Here is a 24,370-nt window from a genome sequence, read left to right on the forward strand (position 1 = left end):
GGAAGCCAGCTCTACTGGAATCTTCGTATTAATTCCATTGCCCATCGGAGCCAGAACTATGGAGAAACTCTGAAACTGCTATCGACTCGAGGATTCAACTGCATCGTGCCGAAAAATTCCCTCTGAACGCCGTCCAACGCTCCTTCATTCAGTTTTATACGATTCCGTCCTGTCTCCTGCAATTCTTCGCTTTATAGTCGCAATTACCTTCGACATAAATCCACGATCTTTTACCGAAATCGGCGTAACTTTTCTGCCGGTACGTAAATGCACGCGAATCCCGGTGTAACACAAAGTTCGGGGAATTACAGTTTTCCCAGAGTTCCAAGCTCGAAAATTATTCCCGGCGGTTGAACGCGACCACCGTTTCGCAACACGCGAGACCTATTCAGCTGGCGAACGCGTTTCGATGTCCATTTCCGGCTTACGATGAACAGTTCGTTGGTTATCGCGTTTGCTTGTTCTAGCCTCTGTTAGTGACTCGCAGCTGAACAGCGTGGATCTGATTAAGGCAGCTACTATCTGCTGTTTTGTTGCTAATACATTTTGCAACATAGATTTCGAGCTGAAAGCGTGCGAGGCTGTTGCTGAGCGATTATCAATGCTAACGAGATTTCACGTTGCAGCTATTCTCTTCCATTGTTATCAGTGACGCAATTCCTACCCGAGTTGGCAATTTGTCGAAGAAGTTTCAATAGGTATAATTCGCTGTAGTTGCAATTATCAGGGATCTGCGCGGTGTATTGGGAAAGGGAGGATGAGATTTTTACGATAAAAATGACTTATTCTTGCGATAAAATAATTGCACTATCCTCTGCTGCCCGTCGATATTATCAATTCTAGTAGGAGCTTCAAACTCGTGGTTCGTTAGTACTCGAGTACCTATCAATTGTCCAAGCGTTTAGCTTCTTTTAACACACGATATAGGGGTAGATCGATGAAAAAGAAGCCTACAGGACGTTGCACCACGAACAATGTAATAACGAACCGTCTCCCTTTCCCTTTCACGGCAAAGTACCTACTCGGTGTCGTTGTATTGAAAGTGAAGTGGTCCTCAAGCTCGCTGAAGCCTTGTTTCTTTATCGAGGCAGACAGCACCGGAGGATATCATTCTTCCTGTTTTATTCAGACTGTCGGTATTGTGCTACACCGTTTGCGTACTCCTTTTGACGACGTATGAAGTATTAAATCGATCTGTCGCTCCCTTCGTGTCGAGCCTTGCTTTTCTTGGAAAATGAAAAGTCGCGAGGTACACCTATTGGAACGGCCTATCCACCTACCTAAACATGAGAAATGAAATTCCCGTGCTGGCTGTCTTCGGAGGAATATTAAAATAAACCCTCGTAACTTCGCGTTACCCTGTTTTTGTTTTCTATTTGAAATACTACCCCCAGGGGAGTTCGCGATAAACGAGTTTGTGTACGTAAACAATGGTCAAATTTAAGATAATGGCGGGTGCGTTAGCGCATTGTGAATGGTAAGATGAAGAGCGTATGAAGGACAACAATTGAAAGTCAAAGGACAACAATTGAAAGCGGCGATTCGATTTATAGAGGACAATGTTCTTAAATTGCCTCCTTTGAATGTGCATACCAACGAAGGAAGCTTATTATAGGGTATAGTATCGTTCATTGGACTTCTGGTTAAGTCTGCGCGTAATTGTTTTATGGCTGTTGAAGGTCTACCGCGTATTTTGCCAAAGTAATTACTTCGACTGCGTTCGAATCGGTTATGCCTGATCAATACGACCTTGTGTTACTGCGACTACCTCTTTACGGCCAATTACTACTGGCAGTCTTGAATTCAATACTATAAGGATGTCATGACCTGTCAGAGATAAGCAGAAAGTGTGTACACGTATCATTTATAAGAATTTATCAATATCTGAAGAAAAAAAACAGAAATGTGCTGTTATTCTTTTAATAATCACTAGTATTTATTCATTTCTGCAACTGGTGGAATAGTTACGTACCTCGAAATATATAATTTGAAACAATGTTTAGCCTGAGTCCAGTGAAATTATCAAAATTTTGACAATTCGCTTCATTGCTTAAGTAACTGATATTGAAGATTTTTTAAAAAAAAAACTGTTTGTCATATTGGATTTAGCTCCTTTGGGATATAAGGAGGCATCTTTAAACTTGCGGAAAATATTTTCTTTTATGTCGATTCTTCTTATTATTTATTAATTATTATGGAATCTTGTCCACCTCTTCGATGATGTAACTCCTGTTTAATTCATAAGTTTCGGGGGCTATTATACGAGAATCCTATCTCTCCCTTAAAGAACAATTGTTTTTATAAACCTGCTAAATAATTATTATTCAATACGACGTTGGATAGTAGAAATGCCCCCTTACGGTTACCCACTGCTATTAATTTTGATCCGAGTAACCTAGGAGAACTCCCACGACCAGCCAGAGACCCAGTAAGTAGTACGAACCAAGCTAAGTCAGACACGGAAACAAACCCGATGTTCCAATCGTTTTGAAGCCATTATTTACTTTTTACGCTTAGTAAAACAGTTTCGTAATTTAAATAATGTAATTTGAAGATCGAATTTGTTGTAACAGTATAATGGGAATGGAGTTTCAGGTGTCTGAGCATGTTTAAAGGAACAGAGAGAGCACTACCAGCTTTTTCGTCATGTTGCTGGCATTGTGCTGTGGAAATGAGTCGACGTCGCGGAACACGTTTCATCAACCAGGAAAAAAAAACAGACACAAAGCCAGGAGTCTTCCAGCATCCTGGCTTTCTATTGAAACCGTGAAATGAGTGGTCACAGCAACGTGACAACGGTGTTACGTTCATCTAGCATGCACGAAGGAGGCGGCGAATCGTCTCAATTAGCTTCGCCACGCCGAATTGGCCCGTATTCCACCGCCGGTGTTATGAATCAAAATTTTCCTTTCGCTCTTTTTACCCCGCCTCTGGCAGACGAGATGTCTGTCGCGATTGTTGGCACGCAACAAAACCTGACGCCGAAATGGAAAATCCTTAAGAATCAGGTTTCGCCCAGGAGCTTCCGGTTACTCGCATCGATTCCGCTGGATTTTAACGATCAACTTCCCGATGAATAATCTCGGGGTAAGAAAAGGGGCTGCCTCGTCGAGGAATTAATAACTTTTAAACTAACTTGTAAACTCCTAAGCTGGTCAGCGAACCTTGTCGAAATTTATACGTATAATCTCAGCGGCTACTTTGTGCCACGCTAAGGCGCGAGGAAACTTTACGAATTACTTGATATTCCCACCATTCGCGCGCACCAGTGAAGAATATTGAACAATTTCCCGCTGAAACGCATTCCGGCGTTCAAAATAGCCTTCGATGATTACAAGGCGAAAGGAAAATCAGAATAATTGCGAATCACAGGGGCTGCAAACGAACTGGATCGAGTCCGTGATGCTCGGAGGCGGGAGCCACGAAACCGGGCAGCTCCTTAGGACGCAATAATATAATACTAACCGAAATTCCTGGCGTGGCTCGCGACGAATCACGTACGTGGGAAGTCAACAAGGCTCGCAGGCAAGGATGTCAGGAATTTTGGTAATAATCCGCGATGAATTTCGAGTATTCGTCCACGCCTGCCTTGTACCTAACAGTGACCGTGAAGATCGATGTACGCCGGGCCAAGGTAAGTGTAGTTTGTGGAAGAAGTGTAGGGAGCTACTTGGAACACAGTCAAGTGATGTGCAAAGAACTACCCTTGAGGATACAGGCTACCAAATGTGTTTTTCACGATTCGTTACAGGGTGGCACCGACCCAAAACGCCTGTCCACTTTGGCATAAGATAGCTCTGGCACCTCGGGATCGCTAATCCCAACTGAGGATAAGCCTCAGGCCCTGAGGGAGACCTGGCTGCACAATAAGTCCCTATATTGCGTCGTCAATGTTTCATTCCACTAATCGTATCGATAACGAATTTCCTATGTAACGCACACTGCACGTTATACCTCATCTCCTCTTGCTCAGGTATCCCACTTTGAACACCTCCACTGGCATGCAACTTCAAAAGGCTGTAACACAAGAAGAAAGTACCTATTCGATGACAGTTTCTTACCGACATGATTCTCCGATATTCGACCGAACAATTTAATCGCTCCTTCTTCCATTTCTTTCCCCTTTCTTCTCGCATAGCCAAGTACCGCCGCGCCTCCAGCTGAACGTGAATCTGCGTGAAGCAGCGGCCGGCTAAATGTCCTTTTGACTCCCCCTCCGAACAATCCTGCTCTTTCGCTTTCCGCTTATGGCTCGGTGAACGGCGAGAGGGTCAAAGGCGGCAACGCCATTGTGAGATCGCACTTTGTCCCTGCCTGCCCCGGAAGTCACAATGCCAGGGGAAAGATTGACCTTAGCAATCCGACCGGGCTGGTTTGTTCTTAGCGCGACGTTTCCTCTGGGAAAATTGGCCCTCAGCCAATGAACCGAAATCTGGGCCAAATGTCTTTCTCGCATCCGTGTACGTTGTTCCGCGGATCCTCTGATAATTCCGGCCCACCCCCATCGCTGTGTCCGATGCAAATGACACCGGTATATCTTCGACGTTTAATTGTACTTTTTCGCCCCCTCTTGGACCGATCCGCCATGGTTACTTTTCGGTATCTCGCTCCTGGCACAACCGCGCGCCTTATTTTGGCAACTTTTAATCCCACGTCACTGGCAGTTCTAATAGAATCTGTTTCCCCCGGCCTCGATGACATTGGGGCTACAAGAACGTCGCGAATTCGAGTTCACCGAGTTTGAAGCGGATTGTTCTGGATTCGCTACTGGGATTTGTGACATTTTGAGCGAAGGAAGACGGGTAGGTGTGGAGATCCGTGTGTGTACGCTTCGAAATTAATTTAAGGCGATGGATGAGTGGATCGGTCAGTAGATCTCCGTAGATTTAAAAAAACAAAGGAGGATCGGTAGATAATAAGTGATAGAGCGTTCTAATACAGACAAAGCATTCATCGATTTCTCCCGCTGGAATTCTTATCCCTTATCAAAAGACCAGTAACCAATTGACCAAAACCAATAACGAGCTTATTGTCTGAAGCTTCTGGTACGAAAGTGGCACAAATGGGCCACTTCGCCGTGGTATCTCAACAAACACTCTCTATTGAATTTATTGATAATCCTCTGGGTTAACTGACAGCGCGTCAGATGCAAATGGCGTCGGTGGGTCTTCGACGTAGCCGGTCTTCCATTCGGTCGCAGCTGATAACACCTCATCCTCGTTCTCTTTGTTCCTCGTTCCTCGAAACTTTTTGAATTTCAAGTTCGTTTCTCGGCCCCCATCCACCGTGGCGAGGTTGGACTGGGCCCTCCAGTTCCGACCTTCCACAAGCTTACTCGACACTTCTTTCCAGATCTCAGAATTACAACCCCCTCGCGTTTAATCCACTCGACAATATTTTGTGCCCTGGACAGGGGCTTCGGAAACGTGGGAATTCTTTCAAAGGAGCGCAATGGGCGACAGATTTCGATTGTCGCGATAAGCGAGACCTGTGGATCATTTCCAACGACAGGAATTCCCCACCTGACTTCCGGCGCACGAGCGTTCCGTGCGACTGATTTCATGGAAAATCTGCATACATTACGCGATGCGTCAAATGCAAATGACGACGATAAATCTAAAACGCCGAGCGGGAGTTCAGGTGCAATTAGAGGAACGCGAGGCGGAATCGCTTGGGCGGTTCAAACTAATGTAACGAGAACGCCAATTAAAAAGTTCAATGTATTCTTAAGTTCCACGTGACCCGTTGGATTCCATTCGAGCAATTTAAATTGGCCCGGGGTGATCACGATAGCCTGAGTACTTCTTTCCATCCACAAGATGACGAACCCGCTATGTGTCACAGCTCAATGAAGCAAAATCCAAGCAACTGTAGGTATGCGTGACGTGTAGGTAAATAAAAGGATTAAGGAGAAATTACTGGGATCTTTGCGAAGAGCACATTCAGCGGATTTATTCTTGGAGTGATGAATTTGACTTTAACAGAAGCCAAGAATGTTTTAGGGATGTAGAGACGATCATTTAATTCTTTGATAGAATGATATTTGGGAGAAGAAAGGTTCCGTGATAAATCTCCTTCCGAGGAATAAAACGCTGGCGGTGAGTCTTCAACGTTAATCACTGTCAAAGCCAAGTAGAGTTACCCCCGATTTTTCATAAAGACGTGATTAATATAACGCGCAAGGGCGGAGAACGGCTGTGGCTGTCGTAACTCGTTTATTTGCCCCAGAGTTTGATTTCACCTGCATGAATGCCCGTCCGAGCGAGTACTTTTTGTTTCGCTCATCGATTTGCATTTACGGCCCGTGGACACCTGGCGAGAGGAAATATTCGACGATATCGGGAAGGGGATAATTCACGGCGAGTAAAAAGAAACTTGCTCGGTGACGATGAATGGTTTCATTAATCGTAAATGAAACGCTGCTGGACCCTTCTGCGATTGCACCGGGTAATTCCGCGGCAGTAATTGCTCTCGCTTGTCGTGGAATACCGTTATCTCCCTGGAACTAGAAAAATACAACTGTCCGTTTATAGCGAGTACAATATCGTAATGAACGTGCTATAGCAGCCATACGCGGGACAATATCCAACTGACGCGTTGTTTTTTAATTTATGAACTACATTGTTAAGCGCAACAATCTAAGGGACACGTATCTCTTTATTGCTGCTCCACCTTGATTTTGAAGTGTTTCGAAGTGTGGACACAGTAGTCCTCATCAGTTTATGATTCTCTAAACTAAAAGGGCTGCAAAAGGAACGTAACTCGGGAGCTACAATATCCCTGGTAGCTTCGAGCCTTTAGATCCAAATCTAAACACAGCCGTGGAGGAGCACCAAATACCTCCGCCCCTAACAACTTCGAAGCATGGAAAACGCCGAGTCGATGTGGAAGTTACGTAACGTGTCCCTTCTTTCGGATCGAGGGTGGCGTTCCCTGAAATTTCATAATGTGAAAAGTATCATCGGCGATGTATCGGTTACGGTTACGGAATATCGTTGTGCAGGTGCACGGTTCTACCAGGGTCTACGGAAATATCAATTCCCCTGGCGACGGCAGGGACACACGCCAATTTCTTTGGCACGTAAGCCAACCCTACTCGTTCTAATTTACTTACTGCAGAAGCAACGCGCCTTTGCCAGCCAGTTATCATTCGTCGCGCAAAAACAGAGGTAAAAGGATGCAGATAAGCCTGTTAAAATCTATATATACTTTTGAAGATTCCAACAGTTGCATCTCTCGGCAAAGAAATTTTTAGATTACCAAAATCCAGCTGAGAATCAAGCCTGCAAAGCTGCGAGGCTGATTGTAATAAAATCGCTTTGTCCACTCTGCAGAAACTATGTATTTCGTTGATTAAGTAAAATAAATATTGACGTGATACGTAGTCGTCGAATTATTAACCCCTTCGTACCACAAGCCACCTGTTCGTTCCCTATTCCTACCGCGATCCAAGAATTTTCGCGTGCGTAATCAGTGAAAAAATCATTGCCGCAAGTCGTTAGTATCGTGGCGTGTTAGCCAGCAACTAGGTCTCGCGTACACTTATAACGGGGGGGGGGGGGGGGGGCAAAACAAACGACAGAAATCCCGTTGATTAATCGCTGGCAGCCTGGTTTTTCACCGTCTTTATTCGTCCGCGTTCCGCGGAGAAAAGCGGGAGCGTCACGGGAAGAAAGGTAATCATAATAAAGCTTTCCTTGCGCCTTCATTCACAACTGGATGGCTCGCCTGGTCGGACCTGGTCGAGCAAACAAATTATCGACGACGAATATCGCTTCTCTCTGCTCCCTGCGAAAGGAAAAGAGGAAGGGAGGAATCGAAGGCGTCTGCAGAACCATAAGATGACTGGGGGCACTGAACGATAACGGGCACATTTACCTTAGGCACTAAGTATTTCACATTCCAACACCGATCTTTCCAGCTCCATCGAACTAGGCTCGTTAAAATTCCAAATCCGCACCCCGCCAGATGCTACATATTTCATTACCGAAACCGCGCAATTCACTTTACCCGCGGCAAAAAAATTGGATTCGCGAAAAAGCGTGTTCCGAGCCGCGACCACGTAGCTAATTAAACCGATCGTCGTAACAAGCGAAGTTAATTAATTAAAAAGGGCGACCGGCCGCTCGGCTCAAAGTAATTTTCATTATTATCCCGGGAACGGCAATTATCCCCCACCCTTGGCCAATTAAACGGACGAAAAACTCGCGAAATCGAATTCGAAATTCCGACGGATTGATGTTGCCACCGAAGCGGAATTAAACAGTGAAACTTCGCCAGCAATGAAATGCAGGCTACTAATCTCCTGCTATCATAAACAGATGTGTCATAAATTTAAGAAAGTAGAGAAGAATAAAGCCCACTACGAAATTGAAACAGGGCCATTTTCAACGAAGAAGATACGAATAGGACAACTGCGCGGATAAGAGGGAAAAGTTAAAAATAAAAGCGACCAATACCCTATACCCTCGGGAATAGTCATATTTACCTAGTACCGATAAACTGATCGCTATACGCACCGCCCCGAGGTACGCTGGCTGAAAGGAACCCGTGTTTTACCGTGGGCCTGGAAGCGCTAGAAAGAGGCAGAAACACTGGTAAACCGAAGCGACAATGGAAAACGGTAGTCGCCGGTGAGCCCCCGTTAACGGGATCAGGAAATCTGATTTTCCGATTCCCATTCAGGCCACTTTTTCCCACCGTTGAATAGGGCAGACCAGCGGGACGAAGAGGAACGAAGAGAACGTAGAGGGACAGGGAGCCGGTCGGATTGGTACCCCCCGGTCTTCTCCGTGCCGTCCTATACATAATTCCAAGTCCTCGTTCCTGAAAATACCGCGGCTGTGGACGGGTGCCGCGTTTCGAGGAAAAAGCCACGATGGTATTGGTGGGCAACAGGAGTATTGATTTTCTGGTACGATACGGCAACAGCGAGGTGGAGCCATCGAAGCTCCAGTGGTAGCCTGCCGCCATATTTGTTTCCCCCAGGAAGACCAGGGAGAGACTGCGGAAAGCGGATTTTCCAGGGGCTTCTTCCAGTAGCCGAATCATCGCCGATTAACGTAAGTACGCCCAGTTGACTTCGTGCGCCGCAAGGCGCGCGCTTTTCGCCCCGGTTTCCCGAGTCAAGCGAGAACAAAACGGTTTATCGACACGCGACACCGCGACGGAGGTGCTCGTCGGTTCGCTTGCGGGGGCTCCGCTTCCACCAGGCTCGTGTAAACAACGTGCGACGTACTGTTTGACAGGTGGTTGCTTCGAGTTAAGTGATTCCTCCGCGATACGCTGCCGGGATTGTCTCGATTGGCTCGAGGATCTGCGGCTCGATCGTCGTGGTACCTCGACCGATAAACGCGGGTTCATCGTTCACTGGACCCTCCAATTCGCGCGGTTCTTCGCCTCCCGCCTTGTCCGTTACTGCGTCGTTTCCAGTGCAGCAGAGTTTTAATATGGTGCAGAGGCTGCATCTTCCTTCTCATTGAGAGATTCAGTCGCTGAGAGCAACGTGCAGCGGATCCTGTACAAAGTTAGACTGACGGATCGTTGTGCCATTGACAGCTCGTCTATTCTTAGACGCAGCACGTGGTGATAAAATACCGTGGGTTCCCGTTTGATACGGTGGCTTCTAATTTTAAGTGGGTTCACGAGGATGCGTCACAGAAACGCAGCCGGCTCCTGCAGTGGTACGGTTGTTTAAGTGGCGTTTGATTTCGAGGGGAAAAAACGCGGTCGAGCTTCGACGCCGAATCGAGCCTGCCATTTCAGATTCTGTTTAATGTTGCTTTATGTAACGTATCGATTCGTGGATGACTGTGATCTCTTTAGACACGTCGAAACTTGATTAGATCGGGTCGCATGTGATGTAAATCGAAGTAGTACAAGTGCGTTTGATTCTTGCCTATTTCGTTGTCACCTTGACAATGAATAAGTCTTAACGCGAAACGATGCTTTCTCTTTATAAATCGCAGTGTTACGCGCGCAATTCCCGGTGCGAGTATCTCAGAAGTGTAAGAAGAAAAGTTTAGCGAATTTTAATATTTTCATTATTACACGAACACCCTTCTTTGTGCAGTGACACGTTCCATAAATTATAAATGAACTTCAGCTCTAAAGTCGTAGTAAAAATTCTGTGTGCAAAGAATCTATCGTAATACCGCTGCAAAGAATATAGGCATCTTCTTAAAATACATTACGATGTCACAGATAAGAACACCTACAGAAAAGACATTGTTATCGTGCGAAGAAGCTGTGCTCCACAATTTCGACACATTTGGTAATCTCTAGCCTTCGACTTTCGCCAGAGATTATGCAATCAGTCGCTTTTCCACCCCGTTTGCAGATATTCAAAGCCATGCGACATTTGTAGCCGTCTATACATTCCACTGTGTATAGGAGCGATGCTAGATAAATCGTCCCTATGGCGATGCACGATAATCGATACCACACAGCCATTTTTCATAGAGCACCGCAAAGAGGATTTCCTTCGACGATATTAACTTCAATGAATAATATCATCGAGTACTTCGAACGGAGGACTCAAAGGATAAAGGTTTCCCCCGACGATGCGAAGGAAGCAAGAAGAATCTTTCCTCGCGGTGAATGCTGAATTCCAAGCGGAGCTTGCACGAACCGAACACAGTCACGCTTCGCAAAAAAGCACCGGCACAGTCGAGTGCTTTTTTCCCGCGCGTATTTACGAGCATTGTAAATCAGAGGAACACGGGATAGCCCCGAAATATTTATAACCGTGCCCGCGGAGAATACGACAGTGTCCTATTGGTTTAACGAGCAGCGACAAACTAGAACGCTGGAGACGAAGCAACGGAAAAAAAGCAACGAGGACAAAGGATCCGTGCCTGCTTAACTAGAAGCTCCGGGGACAAAGAAAATTGGAGGAAACGAGAAGCGTTGAACGAAATTATTATCTAGAATTTGTCGTATCGAATTTGTCGCGGTGACAGGACTTTTACCGCGCAAGTTCAATCGAGTCTCAATTATTGAGGACCTTGCGACAAGAGAGGTGCGACTCCATTTTTTACAATTCTTGAGTTACGACGTGTAATGTACGTACAAAAATTCTACATCGTTTGGTGCACGATTCAAGCAAATCCGATAACCGATTTATTGCAAATTTTGGACCTGCGCCGTTACAGTTTCGTGCAATACTTTCGTTTCGGGCAGCTCCAGGCTTGAAGAATTCGCCAAAAAGAGAAATAAAAACTTATCGACTCAATAGCTATTACTTACTGTGTGAAAAAATATATTCTTCAATTGGTGTTCTCTTTTTAATGTTAAGTCGAAGCAATAATTTTATAAACAGTTTTTTCTTCTAAGTTACTCGAAGTTGGTAAAGATGGAGCTGCAACAGTGCTGCAAGGTCCTCAATTTTATACATTAACTCTCGAAAGGTCTGCTTGTGTAATTACTACAGATTTCAGAAGCTGTATCCTGATTCGTCGGGAAATTCATTTTGCTTGGTAAAGTCTCCGAGGTATTCGAGGCATGTCGAGGATTCCACTCAAGCCTGCATGCCATCGAGAAACATTCGCACAGATTTGTACTTTCCTATGGTTGAAGGCAACCGCATCCGTAATTCATAGGAATTCAAATAGGCATTGGCGTAGTTGTGGTACCAGACATCAACTACGCGCAGACACTTCGAAGCATGGAATTTAAAAAAAAAAGAAGCAATTTCCGGCTAGATAAACAAAGTGAAACTACAGTCTCTTTTAATAAAAACACGAATCATGTAAAAGCAAACGTACGCTGCCTTTCTCCACGCGCTCGCGCAACCAATTTCCCGACTGTCCATTTACGTTTCGATATTCACGTTGGATAGTAACTCAGCGACTGCTCGATATTACAGCGACGTCGATGCCTAGCGGAGTTCCCGTGCGTTTTATATTCGTGCCAGCTCGAAGCGTTTTTAATACCCGTTCCGCTGCTGGGTGCTCGCGAAACGAGGCTAGCCCCGCCGAATGCAAATCGCCAGGGACCCCGTAAGAATTGCCAGCCATGGCGCGAGCGAATTCTCGCCCGTGGAGCAGTGGAATTGCAAATGGCAGGCCAGACACGCGTGCTGGAGCCTGGGTCACAAAGAACACGGCGAAAAGCTGAAGGCGCCACACCGTCTGCGGCTGACGCTCGATAAACTACATTACGTGTTAACGCGTCGAGCCCTCCACTTCTTCCTTTTTTTTTCTCTCTCCCTCGATTCTAATTTCGTTTCCCCCGCGTCGCGAGCTGTGCCGGCCGCGTGGAAAGTCCTATCGCGGCAGGGAACTGTGTCGCAGCCTCGCCGCGGCTTCGAGTGCCCAGCAATTAATAAAAGAAACCGCGGCGTACATATTATGGAAACTGCTCGCTGATATTTAAATCGTCCCCGGGAACAGGCGTTATCGCGATCCCGACTTTTAACTCGCAGCGATGGAAATCCACGCGTTACCTCCCACACTCGCGCGATTTTACATTGCGCCGGTACTTTCCAGGGTTCTGAAAACTCATATTTCTTTTTTTCCCGCCGTTCGTGCTGGAAGGTGCCTACGACCTCGCGAGAGGCCACGTAATTGCAGTAATTATGGATCCTTACGCGGTGCTGGAGCTTCCGAACCACATGTTATTATAATTCAGCTAGGAGATTTGTTTAACATACGTGGAATTATGGCCCAAGGGGTAACGCCACGGTGATAGGCAAAAAATGGTAGGATAACTTTGGAGGAGATTTTGAATGAATTAATGGACTTTATTAAACATGTAATATAAGGTTGAAATGTATGAAGAACAAGAAACCTTTTCTTTTAGATTTTTTTCAACAAGAAGTGGCGGCACAATAGCCGCACTAGCCGATACGTTTTTTCCATTGGAGTCGTTCCGCGGTGGAATTTTTCATGTCCACACCGGTGGACCGAGAACAAAAAGACAAATAGTTTTGTACTCTACACACTGGATACTATAGAATACCCAAGGTTTCGAACAAATATTCACTTTTGAAAGAATGGCGAACATTTGAAAATAATCCTGTTTTTGCTAGAAAATTCAAGACGATGAGAAAATTCGAAGGTTTTTTTTTCGAAATCTTGGGTACTTCTCTAGTATCTTGTGTGCAGGTTACAAAACATTTTTTCTTTCTGTTCTAGGTCCAGCGGTGTGGAAATGAAAAATTCCACCGTGGAACGACTCCAATGGAAAAAAGTGTCGACTGGTGCGACTATTACGTCGCCATTTTTTGTTAAAAAAGTCTGAAAAAAATGTGTTTTGTTTTTCTTTATACATATCATAAGAACCTTGTGTTACATTTTTAATACAGTTCATGAATTTCTTTAAAATCGCTTCCAAAGTTATCCTATCATTTTTGGCCTATCATCGTGGCGTTGCCCCTTAAAAGGAGGCTCTCTTTGAAATGCATGTTATGTTTTTTTCGGGGGGTAGTCGATTTTGTGTGCTTAAAGCGGAATGTAAGGTGATGAAGATGGGGAGGAGACATTTGTGCACAGATGAAATTAATTACGCGTTAGTGCCTTAAGCTTTATGCTTTTTGTATTTCATGCTTCTGTTGCTTGCTGTTGAAACTGTGTCACTTGTTCAGAAAGCCCTATAGCTAGGCAAACTGTGTCACAGTTACGACGATGGTAGGTGTGGGACATGGAAGAAAGTAACGCGCTCCTGACAGAATATCGCGAGGAAATACGTACCATATCAGAAACGATTCCTTTTCCTACTAATTATCTATTCCTTTCGAAAACGCCTACGAACCGTGATATCTTCCAGCGGAACTTTTGTCTGGGAAATCGTGACTACGTTTCAAGTTACATAACCACTTGGATCATTCGTAATAATAAACGATATATTTATGACACACGAGCTAAATCTGCGCTACTTTCATTAAAACACCGAGTTTCGCTGGAAACGATTAAAGAAACTTGGACGGGGCTGATCTTCGACCTAGTTTCCCTGAATGTGCATTCGAGTAATTTTTATTCCATGACGCTCTGCATTGACATGCAGCATTGCGACATGCAAACGGCTGCACATGAATTGAGCTCTCAACTATCAAATACACATCGAGACCGAGGATAAACATTCTACTTCAGCTGATAACCTGGATACTGAAATGTTTTAATATATCCTTAACAGAGGACTTGAAACTCTTCCTGAATGAAGCAAGTGGACTACCAAGATACAAAGATCTTTGATCGATATTTACGATCCCACGGCAAGCACGAAAATTTTAAAGGCAATGAACACAGTGGACTGTCCATTCTAGCTCGATTAAAAATGTGCTTTCTACTTCATAGAAGCCCACAAAATTCTGCAACAATTCAAGCAGATTGTTGCAGACTCTATCAAAAGACACCATCGATCTGGGAGGTGCTATTTTAATTCCTATGGCCGTGGAACTCGATTCTGAAATAACGTTTTTACCAAGGACGTTCCGCCTCGTTAGATTCAATTTTTGGCCGCTAGGATCCACCGGACCCCGCCATCTCTGGACGATCATCCCGCAACAGAGATGATCCCGATGGTTCGGCGGTACATCAATGACGTCAAATGCGGCAGTGCACGGTGTGGTTGCAGTTCGGCCAGGCGCATGTGCGCGCGAACGATCGATGCGCGCCGCCGTTGGAGCTTTTTGTCCGCGCACCTCACACGAGGCGCAAAGCGACCGAAAGCAGAACACGCGCGCGGCCAGCCTCGTCCTGCCGTGAAAAGAACGCCGTGGCTTCAACTCGCGAGCAACGCCGACGCGGATACATTCGTCTTCGCGATGTGAATCCTCTGCCTGGCCTTGAGTACCATCGAAATAATCGGCAATCCCAACGTCGATCGCCCGCCAGCTGACCTGCCCCAAACGCCTCCAGAGCGGCGAGACCAACTGGAAATCCAGAGAAGCCTGGTACTACAGCCTCGAGGGCGGTGATAGGTCGATCAATCGACAGCTGGGGGGCACGATAAAGTGTGCCGTTGCGATGGAGAGAAACTGTTGAACCGTCAGGCTGTTCGTTTCCATGGGACATATCACTGGCGGTACGTACAGCCCGCGAACTCTATAAACCGAGCTATCGATAAAGCGTTCGTACCGCGAACCGCAAGGCCCGTAGTTACAGTTTGACTATAAGCCGAAGGGACCATCGAAAGAAACAGGAAGCAGTGTGTCCGCTGTGGCGACGACGATGTAGAGGCCAGCGATTTGTGTAACCAACGACGATGAACAGCCTGACGTAGGATGGGAACTCATTGAATACACCTTTGTGTATCACTTGGTGGTCGAAGCGAACAATTCGGCAGGATGCCGAAGCAAGTGCCAGTGGAGAACCTGGTGATCCCGCCGCAGGACGGCCGGATCTGCGGGACGATCTGTATATGCCAGATGACGGCTGTTTTATCCTCCGTCGCTCTGGTATATTTAACCGTGGCGATTTACATGCCAAGCACAAGGGCCTTTAAATCTGGCATCAGCGAGGTGCCGGTGATGTGCACGACGATTCGAGCGGTGAACGCCGACAACTGCGACTGGGGCAGCTGCGGCGAGTGGTGCCTGTCGAAAACGTCCGGCCCCTGCGTCCAGATCCACGTAAACCTCCGCAGAAACGGCTCCACGATAATACTGGCCAACTGCACCAACACCACGAACAAGACTTGCTACGGTATCGATCAGGAGAACGCCAAGAAATCGAAATGCATAGCCGACGAGTGTCGGAATCTGACCGGCACGTTCAACTGCTCCTCGGGCGTGTGCATCAACATAACGGACGCGTTCGAGTGCATATTCCACGACACCGATCCACCGATGAAGTGTTCAGGCAGACGCGGCAAGATCACTTGCATAGACATAGACGGTTTGTTCAATTGCAATCGCGGGACTTGTGAACGTATCAGGACCCCTTACAACTGCGACCGCAGGTGCGTGGATATCCCTACCAGGAACAAGAATATGATACTACTGACCGGCGATAAGGTATATCTGAGCCAGTGCGAGAGGGCGATAGACGTTCTGACGAACCGGGAGATCTGGCACGAGGACCGTGGCGACGTGATGATGGCGTCCTGCTATGGAATCTTCAATTCCACCCTGGGCGTCGAGGCTGTGGATTGCATAAACGGGTCCGTCCTCGAGAAGGACCTTCTCACCGATCTCACCAATTTCACGTACCTGTCCTATCTGAATATATTCGCGACGAAGCCGCTGGACGAGACCAGAATAGTCGCGCCGCCTGAGCAGGATCTGATCATCGCCAATGAGAGTCGCCTGCTGATCAATCTGGAGGGTTGCGTCAACACCCTCCGCGACGAGTGCAGGGATTTCCTACACGAGTATGGGAAAGACGGGTCAGACCATAACGCACGCGCCAGATTCCCCTGTTTCTACGCGGAGGGCAACACCGAGGTGGTGGTGTCCCGTTTCGACCTGGAGACCACGTACAAGGATTTCCTGATCGCGCTGCTGCTGCCGAGCATTCTGTTTGTCGTTAGTTGCCTGACGTTGATCTTTTGTCAAAGGTCCGTGGTGGTCGGGGACGACGCGAAGATGAGATTCAAAGGCAGCGCCGGTGCTGCGCTCACGTCGATAGAGAAGAGCGCTTCCGGTAGCCTAGGGGATTCTGGCGGAGGAAACTCTGCTATGGCGCTCTGAGATCCGTCACGTAAGAATCGTTAAACGATGGGACGACGAACACTGCAATTTCGATTATGAAATGTATTTTCAGGCGATCGTCCAACGATCGCACGTATCGTCCAAGCATCTACTGAGAATCGTTCATGATTGAGGATACTGTTCGCGCGCAAGGTGTCGCGGAAGCGAATGGCAAAATTGGAGCTCGTTAAATTCATGTCGAAGATGAGAAAGGAGCTATGATATCTTATATGCGATTCTCATCCTCGGGATGAGTAATACAAGCTCGCAAAGTATGGTCATTTGCTTCCGGGACGGTATGCTTAGTTTGAGAGCAGTGATGTAATTACTCGACGAACTGTTGTTGATATGAAAGGGTTATTTGTATGAAAGTTGGCATGATTGGGAGGAAGGAATATTATTCTTATTACTGAGACACCGAAAGTACAATGCTATATTTCCCTCCGTGAATCAGACTTGTTAAATTTTCGGTAGTTTGAGGAATAATTTGTGTACATAGTAGCTACCTTCATCTATTCTTGTACCAAAGATATAGTACACCAAAGGGGTCAAGTGAACTTTGATCTACAGTGAAGTGTTTCTTAGACAGCCACCTTAGCTGATAACTCGGGAAAGCCTATACGGTTATCTAGCTTTAAGGATACAGAGCAATAATTGTGCATTTGTTAAACGGCAATTTCTTTCTGTTAACAGGCATTCCCCTCCTGGAGGAGAGTCCGGCTCGTCAGTCGATATTCTCCCTGCGCGGGCATTATTAAGGTGTGGGGAGGGGGGGAACGCGTGGTTAAAATTCTCATCTTGCAAAAAACCAAAAACAAAACACAAATACTTCAGCAAAACCATCCAAGAAATCAAGGCAAAAAAGAGAGCAAGCGGTCAAGAGAAGCGAAGCGTGTACCAAAGCAAAGATTTTTCCTACTTGCACTGCCTGCACAGAATACTTTTCGAGAGCGCACACGTGCTTCTTTTCACACGTGTCCTGCGTACACGCGGGGCGGATCGCTTCGAGGAGCTCGTGCGAAAACGTTTGCGCGACACAGCTCTCGCTTATGTCTCCCCTGCTGGCAATGGGGGGATCCTGAATCTGGACTCGAGCATACTTTTGGATACGACGGAACAAAACGAACTAAACGAACAAGACAATTCGGCGTCTTTTACACGTGACATTCGTCGGTAGCTTTTAAGTGTCCCCCTTACTGATTGATTCGCCGTGACATGTAGATAAGGAACGTTCATTATACGATACCTCTAACTAACCTGATATTCTTAATTACACACGTACACACCGAACACTTTTGAGAGCCGAAGGACGTGCGTTGCTGGTATATGATTGATCGGGAACGTTCTCTGCACCACTAGCAGCAATTCGTCGCGTTGCTTCGTTAAATCATCTGAAAGTATTTCAAACTCTTCAGCTTACTGTACGATTAATCGAAACGAGAACAGATACCACTGGCAGTCGAAGCTCAGCGTTGGCCTACGAATCTATCCGATCGCTTCAATCACAAAGTACGAGCAAGATAATTCGTTAAGAAGCTAGAAGTAAAATTGCGCTGGTATCGCCGCAGGAGGCGAGAAGAAGGGGTCGGCAGTGAAAGTCTTGGAAGTACAGGGAGCTTTAGAAGTTGGCAATTGGGTCCCAGGGACCCGAAGAATCGAGCAATCATTGAGTCCGACGAGTCGACGGTTATCATGGGCGCCCAGGAAGAGGACACCAAGTCCACCACCGCGGGCGGAGTACTACCAGCGGTGGAAGTCGCGTCTTTGGTAGAGAAAGCTAAATTCTACACGTCCCTCTGCCTGGGCACTACAGCCATTCTTGCCGTTTTCGCCTTCCTCTTTCTCATCCCCTTCGTCGTCGAGCCAGCGATCTCCACGATTCTGTCCGATTTCTCTCCTCACGCCGTGGCCTGTGTTGTCACTGATCACGTTTACGCCGAGGGACTGAAGAACTGCTCGTGGGCAAGCTGCAGAGAAGGTAATATCGCGATCGCTCGATTACTGCTCCTTGGAAAACTTTACACAAGTAACTTCATTAGTGTCTCAATTGGCGTCGCTATTTCATAGTTGTTTAGCCTCAATCGTTTGTAAGGGACGTATCTCCATCTCCATTCTATTTCTGGCGGCACTATTCTCGATACTATCTTGTAATACAGAATTATAGTAGATGCAATCGAGCTAGTGAATTAGGTCGATGCGAGCTGTCCTCAGGGGTGGTAAATGATTGCAGGTTGCACCAGCGCCGCTCTTCGTTGTCACCAGATCAGAGTGAACTACACGAGGCTGCCGTACGAGGAATTCATGGCGAAGCCATTCGGCTCGATTCCGTGGGACCTGAACGAAACGAAATTCTTCGTCAACACGGAAGGCTGCGGTTACCCGCCCAGGGTGAATTGCTCCGATTTCTCCAAGAAGTATGGATACGGGAACATGGGCAAGATATTCCCCTGCTATTATAGCAGAACACACCCAGAGACCGTCGTCGCAAGGTACAATTACACGTTCCCATCGCGTTCCGTGGGATGTAACGCGAACGAAAGCACGAAGCGTGCCATGCCCGATCCACATCTGGAACAGAATAGGCTGGGTCGCGACAGTTCTCTAGAGATTCGAATCTATTGGCGTGTTTACTCTCCCCAATTGCCCTAGAAACTACCCTTCGACGAAATCCCTCGTTACGGAATCAGCGAGGCACGTTTCGGTCACTAGAAACTCCAGCTGCCATTTTCTACCTTCGTCGTGTGATTATTTTATATATTGATCCGCAGACGAGTATAGACACTTATAAATAGAAGAAGATTTAAATTTTCATGCACTGCCACATGCAACCCCTAACTTCCCAGTGTTCTTTTGCTTGCAAGAAAATTTTCAACCGAACGATAGCAGCTTTCTTGTACCCTGCAATTTCTTATAACCAATTTTTCTCCGATTCCCACTTTCAGGGGTGCCGAACTGGTCTCTCCTACGATACTTTGTAAACTACTGAGATAATATTCAGATGTTTCGTATGTTTCCAGGTACTCTTGGGATGAAAATTTAAGGCACCTGGTGCTAGCCTTAGTGGTGCCCACGGTTCTTTTCGGAGTGTCCCTCGGTGTGCTGTGCTTCTGGTACTGCCCACCTATGGGCAAGTCTTGCGGGGGACCGAGTCGCAATCTCATTGACAAATACGCCAGGAAGGAAGAGTAAGTAACGTGTATGTATGCAGTGCCCAGTGTGGCTAGATGAACCCCTACCTTGTTGTCACTCCAGAATTGCATCGAGGAATTAGAATTTTACCTGAGAGATTGAAAACAGATGGGAAGCATCGAGCTTGTTACCCGGATAACTGAAACTTCTGTGGGTAAATCTGTGCCCAATTCCTCGAAGCAATACTCTATATCGTAGTTCTATGTGGAGATTCCTCTTCCCTTTCTATCACAAGTTTTCTGTTGTACTCCTACAGCATCCTGGGAGAGGACGAGTTCGAGGAAGACGAGGAGGAATACTGACTGCTACCAAGGGCTCACCCCCCTGCGAGGGAGTGACGCCGAAGATATCAGTGAGAAGCCTGCTGCGCGCTGTACGTTCTAAATTTAAGCGATCCTTCTGAAGCGACAGCGGTGTTAGGGACATTTTGGTAACGAACAGATAAGGTTCGTTCGTAGTCTCGACATGGCTGACTTATTTCGTACCTACGCTACTTTCAATGCTTATAACGAATCTTTGAGCCTCACCGATCGCTTAAACCACTTCTTTCACTGACATAAACAAATTGGTTATAGCGCTACTTTCGCACTGTTAAATCTCGCTTGTAATACAGCTGAAATTGTCATTTAACTTTTCTAAAAATTGCAATAAATCAGAGACGATGGTCCTTATCGTCGGCAATACTTTCTCAAAGATTCTCCCCCCCCTCGTGACAAGCCGCGAAATGAGCCGTGATCAAGCTACGATTCCCAAGTGTTCGGCACGGGATCGTACATCGAAAGTTCTATCCGTATTTTTCAAAGTACTTCCCTCTAAAATGCTAACCAGATGTCTGCGATATTTTTACACCGAATACCGTGGAACCAAAACCGGATAATCTCGTTCGGCGATTTTTGAAGCGCGCGGCGATCGTTTTTAACTGTCGGGCCTGCCCTGTCGCGAGATTTTTATACGAGAGCGCAAATAATGATTGACGAGACCGCGGGATTTACGAGGTAAAGTAGGCCGGCGTTCGAGCGGAGAGGGCTCAGTTCTCAATCATCTACCAGTATTCCAGACGAGATCCGGGAGTATGGAAAAAGGTGCGCCTTCCTAAAACGTGATAAACTTAAGCGTAAGGAATAGTACACGTCAAGTGTGGCACGTTTTAACATGCAGCATTCGTTTGTAATAGGATAAGTGATACCTGCTCGTGTACATGTATTTGTAAGCCATGCTCGCTCAGACTCGGTCCAAACGTCGCGTCGCTGGAAACTATGAATGATAAATCACGAGTATCTGAGAGGAATTTCACTCTTCCAATGGAATATTGCTTGATGCAACGTCGCGCGAGAATGATATTAGATTGGAGTGTTTCACGGCGCGAAACGCATTTCTTGGAAGTGTTTGCTACTTGGAGAATCGCGATACCGAGGTCTGAGGATGTATGGGCTCTCTGTCGATAGTGAATCAAGCGGAAAGAACGTTGAAGAGGGCAAGACGAGCCGCTACTTTTGCGGAGAAAACTTGTCGAGCATTCTAAAAGTAAAAAGAAAATCAAATTCCTGCGTAGGCTCGTGCCATTTTCGTGTGTCCACTTTCTTTCGCGATAATCTTAATGCTCTGAAGAAGAAAAAAAAGAAACGAAGCGGTAGGAAGAAAAGCTGCATCCCCGTTTGAAATTTAATAAGCAAATAGAACTGTTAGATCTTCAACAAGATTGTAAAGGTAAATAAGAACGGGTGGACGATTAGCCTATTTTTGCAGCGAATCTTTGAACAGGGGAAACGTCCCGATCCTTCTAGAATTTGTGATTTTGAGTCGGCGCGAAAGGGACGAGGCAAGTTGAAATGTGACGCGATCGCCTCCAGGATTCGTCTTCGCACCAAAAAAGAGAATTCGTAGGTTAAGTCTAGTCTGTAAGCGAAGTCTGTGAATATAATCGATTATCGTACGGAGATTGATATAAAGAATTGTTACCAATTTTTTACGCGGACGCCAGTCGCGTCGTGGTACTAGGTAGGCGACGATATATTCGCGTAAAGCGCGACTGCACGCACGCGAGCATGCGCTGTGCGTACAGTAGTTTACAGCTGTAGATATCGGTTTCTTTTCAGTTGAATTTTCGAAGGGACGAGCGATCTGCGTTCCATAAGCTGCGAAACAACGCGACGTAGTCGAGCACATTTAGCGAATTAATCACCAACAACACCAACCTAAATACACCTCGCAATATCACGTCTCTCTGTTGTACAGGACGTTTCATAAACCGCGACCATGATATCAGGTTTGAATTCAGCACGCAAGATTGTAGAAGAAGGGTTCATATTGTAGGAGTTCGGCGTATAACAACGGCTTAAGGTGCGAGTGTGGCACCATAGGTGGCGCGCCTTAAATAGAGTCCGAAACACGAAGATCTCGGGGAGTCGACTTTGGGGGAATCGGTTAAGGCGGTTGGCCAGCGCGGCGTGGATCCGAAGATAGTGGTTTCGAGTCCCATCGCCCGAGCTTTTCCCTTTTTCTCCTACAATATAATATACCACAATGGACATTTGGATACGAAAATACTTAGTAACAGTCAGTAAGATCAAATATCACTCACTCTTGAGTAAAAAACTCTTATTGCCTTATTCTTAGTTCGTTGGCGTGCTGAAATCGTTCCTGAAATTAGGCTTACACGTTATGAAATACCATGTACAGGAAGCAAACTTGCGTATCAAGAGTCTCTACCAGAAATTCAGTACTATTAAGCTAAATACCAACGTCAATATGTCCCATAGAGCCAGTGATGCCTCAGTTGTAGAACGTTCATTCTTAACAAATTGCATAGTGCTACATATGACGATACTAATAAATTGTTGAACCTTCCAAGCATTGGCATTACGTGAACACAGCGCTAAAATAACTCACCGAACTCGCACGGTTGTTTCGAAGCGTACGGAAAACTACGTCGCGACCCCGTACATCTAGAATGGTTGTGAATCCTTAATCAGCCTTACACGAGGCGTCCATCGAGTTGGCGTGTTTCCGCTCTCACCAGAGAGATGAATGCCAACGGACCCCGCGTTTCGGCACTCATTCCCCACTCGAAGCTTGCTAATCGATTTCCGTTACCACGTGCCAGCGATCTGCAGATCGAGCACGCCATTCAAATCGCGCGTCGAACGACGTTCAAGGGACTTTTCTTCTCTTGCGCCTTCAGTCGCGTGAAACATTTACTCAAGATGCTCGATTCACGAGACGCCAACGTGTACGATCGGCACGAAAGACGGAGAGAATGTTTCTTTTCAACGAGATTCGAGGCGCTTTTATAGCTACAATTGAAACGAGATCAACTGGTCGCCCTAGGCTGTTTCTTCTATAAAAACTTGAATCACGGGGATGTTTGAATAATGTCGCGGAGATAGCAGTGGCCTTGAACAGCCAGTTGATTCTGCACCGATTGCAGCGTCAGATAAACCGAAGGTTTTCAAGGATCGAACGTCAGAATGGCTGCGTTAAACCGTGGAACAATTGCTGGCGCTCTTAGATTGATGGGGAAGAGGGAACAGATTCTTAAAGTGTAGCGTTCGATCGAAGTGACAGTTTCTAGATCGCGGGATAGTTCGGCGTAAATCGCAATTTAGACGTCACCGTGCTTGATCGAGGTGCCTACGAGTATCGACGATCGCAGAGCGTCACGCAGACAATCCTGAAAGATCCATGAGAGCTCGCCTGTCTGCAAGCACTTCCATATCTCTCATATCAGATCGGTTTAGTGCCAATTCATTAGTCGATTAGAGCCTCGCGGGTGACCATCGAGTTACGAGCCGCATTTAGCGGGAATAATTGACAGTCGCTGGAGAAGACGTCGATGCAATTAGATAGATAATACGAATTTCTAGGGAAACGTGATACAGTGGCGGGATTATTGGAAGTTGTTCAACGAGTGGTTTCATACGAGCGGCCGAAAGCCACCGGATGCTTCGGGAACGGGCGAAACAACGAAGCGGAGAAAGAGAATTGCAAACGGTTACAAGATTAGAAAGCGGCGACGAATGTAAAGTCTATTTCTATCGATAATTATGTATAATACGCTGTATCGCATGTTACTTGATTATTCTAACAGTACCTGCACTAACTATACTTAAGCTATGCTATATCAATCCTCTTACTGCCCTCTTCTTATCTCTTCTCCAGCATTCTTCTATTCATACCTCAATCAATCGCGATTTCTTAGATCATAGTCCCTCTCTCTCCTCCTTTCCTATCTTCACCTGTACCCCTTTCTCTGCCTCTTCTCACTCTTTCTCTCTCTCTCTCTCTATCTCCTATAGATAGCCGAAAAATGAAGGCAAAGCTTCCCAGTTCTTCACCTTCAGATTTTAATCTTCACCGAGGGAAATACCTTTGACCATCGCTTCACGCGTACCATTACATCTTGAATACTGTACATAAGATATTACATACGTATAACGTACTCGTTCTGCGATAAACTAACGGACTATTGTAAATAAAAGATTGTACCATTTCGTTTGAAATACATAGAAACACGTTTTCTGTTAAATCGATTGGATCTTTCCCTTTAAACCA

General features: G+C 46.2%; 3 protein-coding genes across 3 annotated transcripts in view; 2 read left to right on the forward strand and 1 right to left on the reverse strand.

Moving 5' to 3' along the window:
- LOC143368653 (cilia- and flagella-associated protein 298) overlaps window positions 1–24,370 on the reverse strand; it is a 79,043-nt gene that overhangs the window by 30,634 nt on the left and 24,039 nt on the right. The window lies entirely within an intron of this gene.
- Teh3 (tipE homolog 3 phospholipid transfer protein) lies at window positions 15,016–17,465 on the forward strand. The gene is made up of 2 exons (XM_076811979.1): window positions 15,016–16,640; window positions 17,324–17,465. The coding sequence occupies exon 1, from the start codon at window positions 15,287–15,289 to the stop codon at window positions 16,628–16,630; it is 1,344 nt and encodes a 447-aa protein (XP_076668094.1). The 5' UTR covers window positions 15,016–15,286; the 3' UTR covers window positions 16,631–16,640; window positions 17,324–17,465.
- Window positions 18,317–24,344, forward strand: Teh2 (tipE homolog 2 phospholipid transfer protein). The gene is made up of 4 exons (XM_076811980.1): window positions 18,317–18,608; window positions 18,861–19,119; window positions 19,648–19,815; window positions 20,076–24,344. The coding sequence occupies exons 1-4, from the start codon at window positions 18,323–18,325 to the stop codon at window positions 20,119–20,121; spliced, it is 759 nt and encodes a 252-aa protein (XP_076668095.1). The 5' UTR covers window positions 18,317–18,322; the 3' UTR covers window positions 20,122–24,344.

This window comes from Andrena cerasifolii, chromosome 5, assembly GCF_050908995.1.
Source record: "Andrena cerasifolii isolate SP2316 chromosome 5, iyAndCera1_principal, whole genome shotgun sequence".
Taxonomy (NCBI): Eukaryota; Metazoa; Arthropoda; class Insecta; order Hymenoptera; family Andrenidae; genus Andrena; species Andrena cerasifolii.

Coding starts and splice junctions, on each gene's coding strand:
- Teh3 (XM_076811979.1), top strand. CDS start 15,287: ATGCCGAAGCAAGTGCCAGTGGAGAACCTGGTGATCCCGCCGCAGGAC.
- Teh2 (XM_076811980.1), top strand. CDS start 18,323: ATGGGCGCCCAGGAAGAGGACACCAAGTCCACCACCGCGGGCGGAGTA. Junction 18,609..18,860: donor GTGGGCAAGCTGCAGAGAAG/GTAATATCGCGA, acceptor AAATGATTGCAG/GTTGCACCAGCGCCGCTCTT. Junction 19,816..20,075: donor AAATACGCCAGGAAGGAAGA/GTAAGTAACGTG, acceptor GTACTCCTACAG/CATCCTGGGAGAGGACGAGT.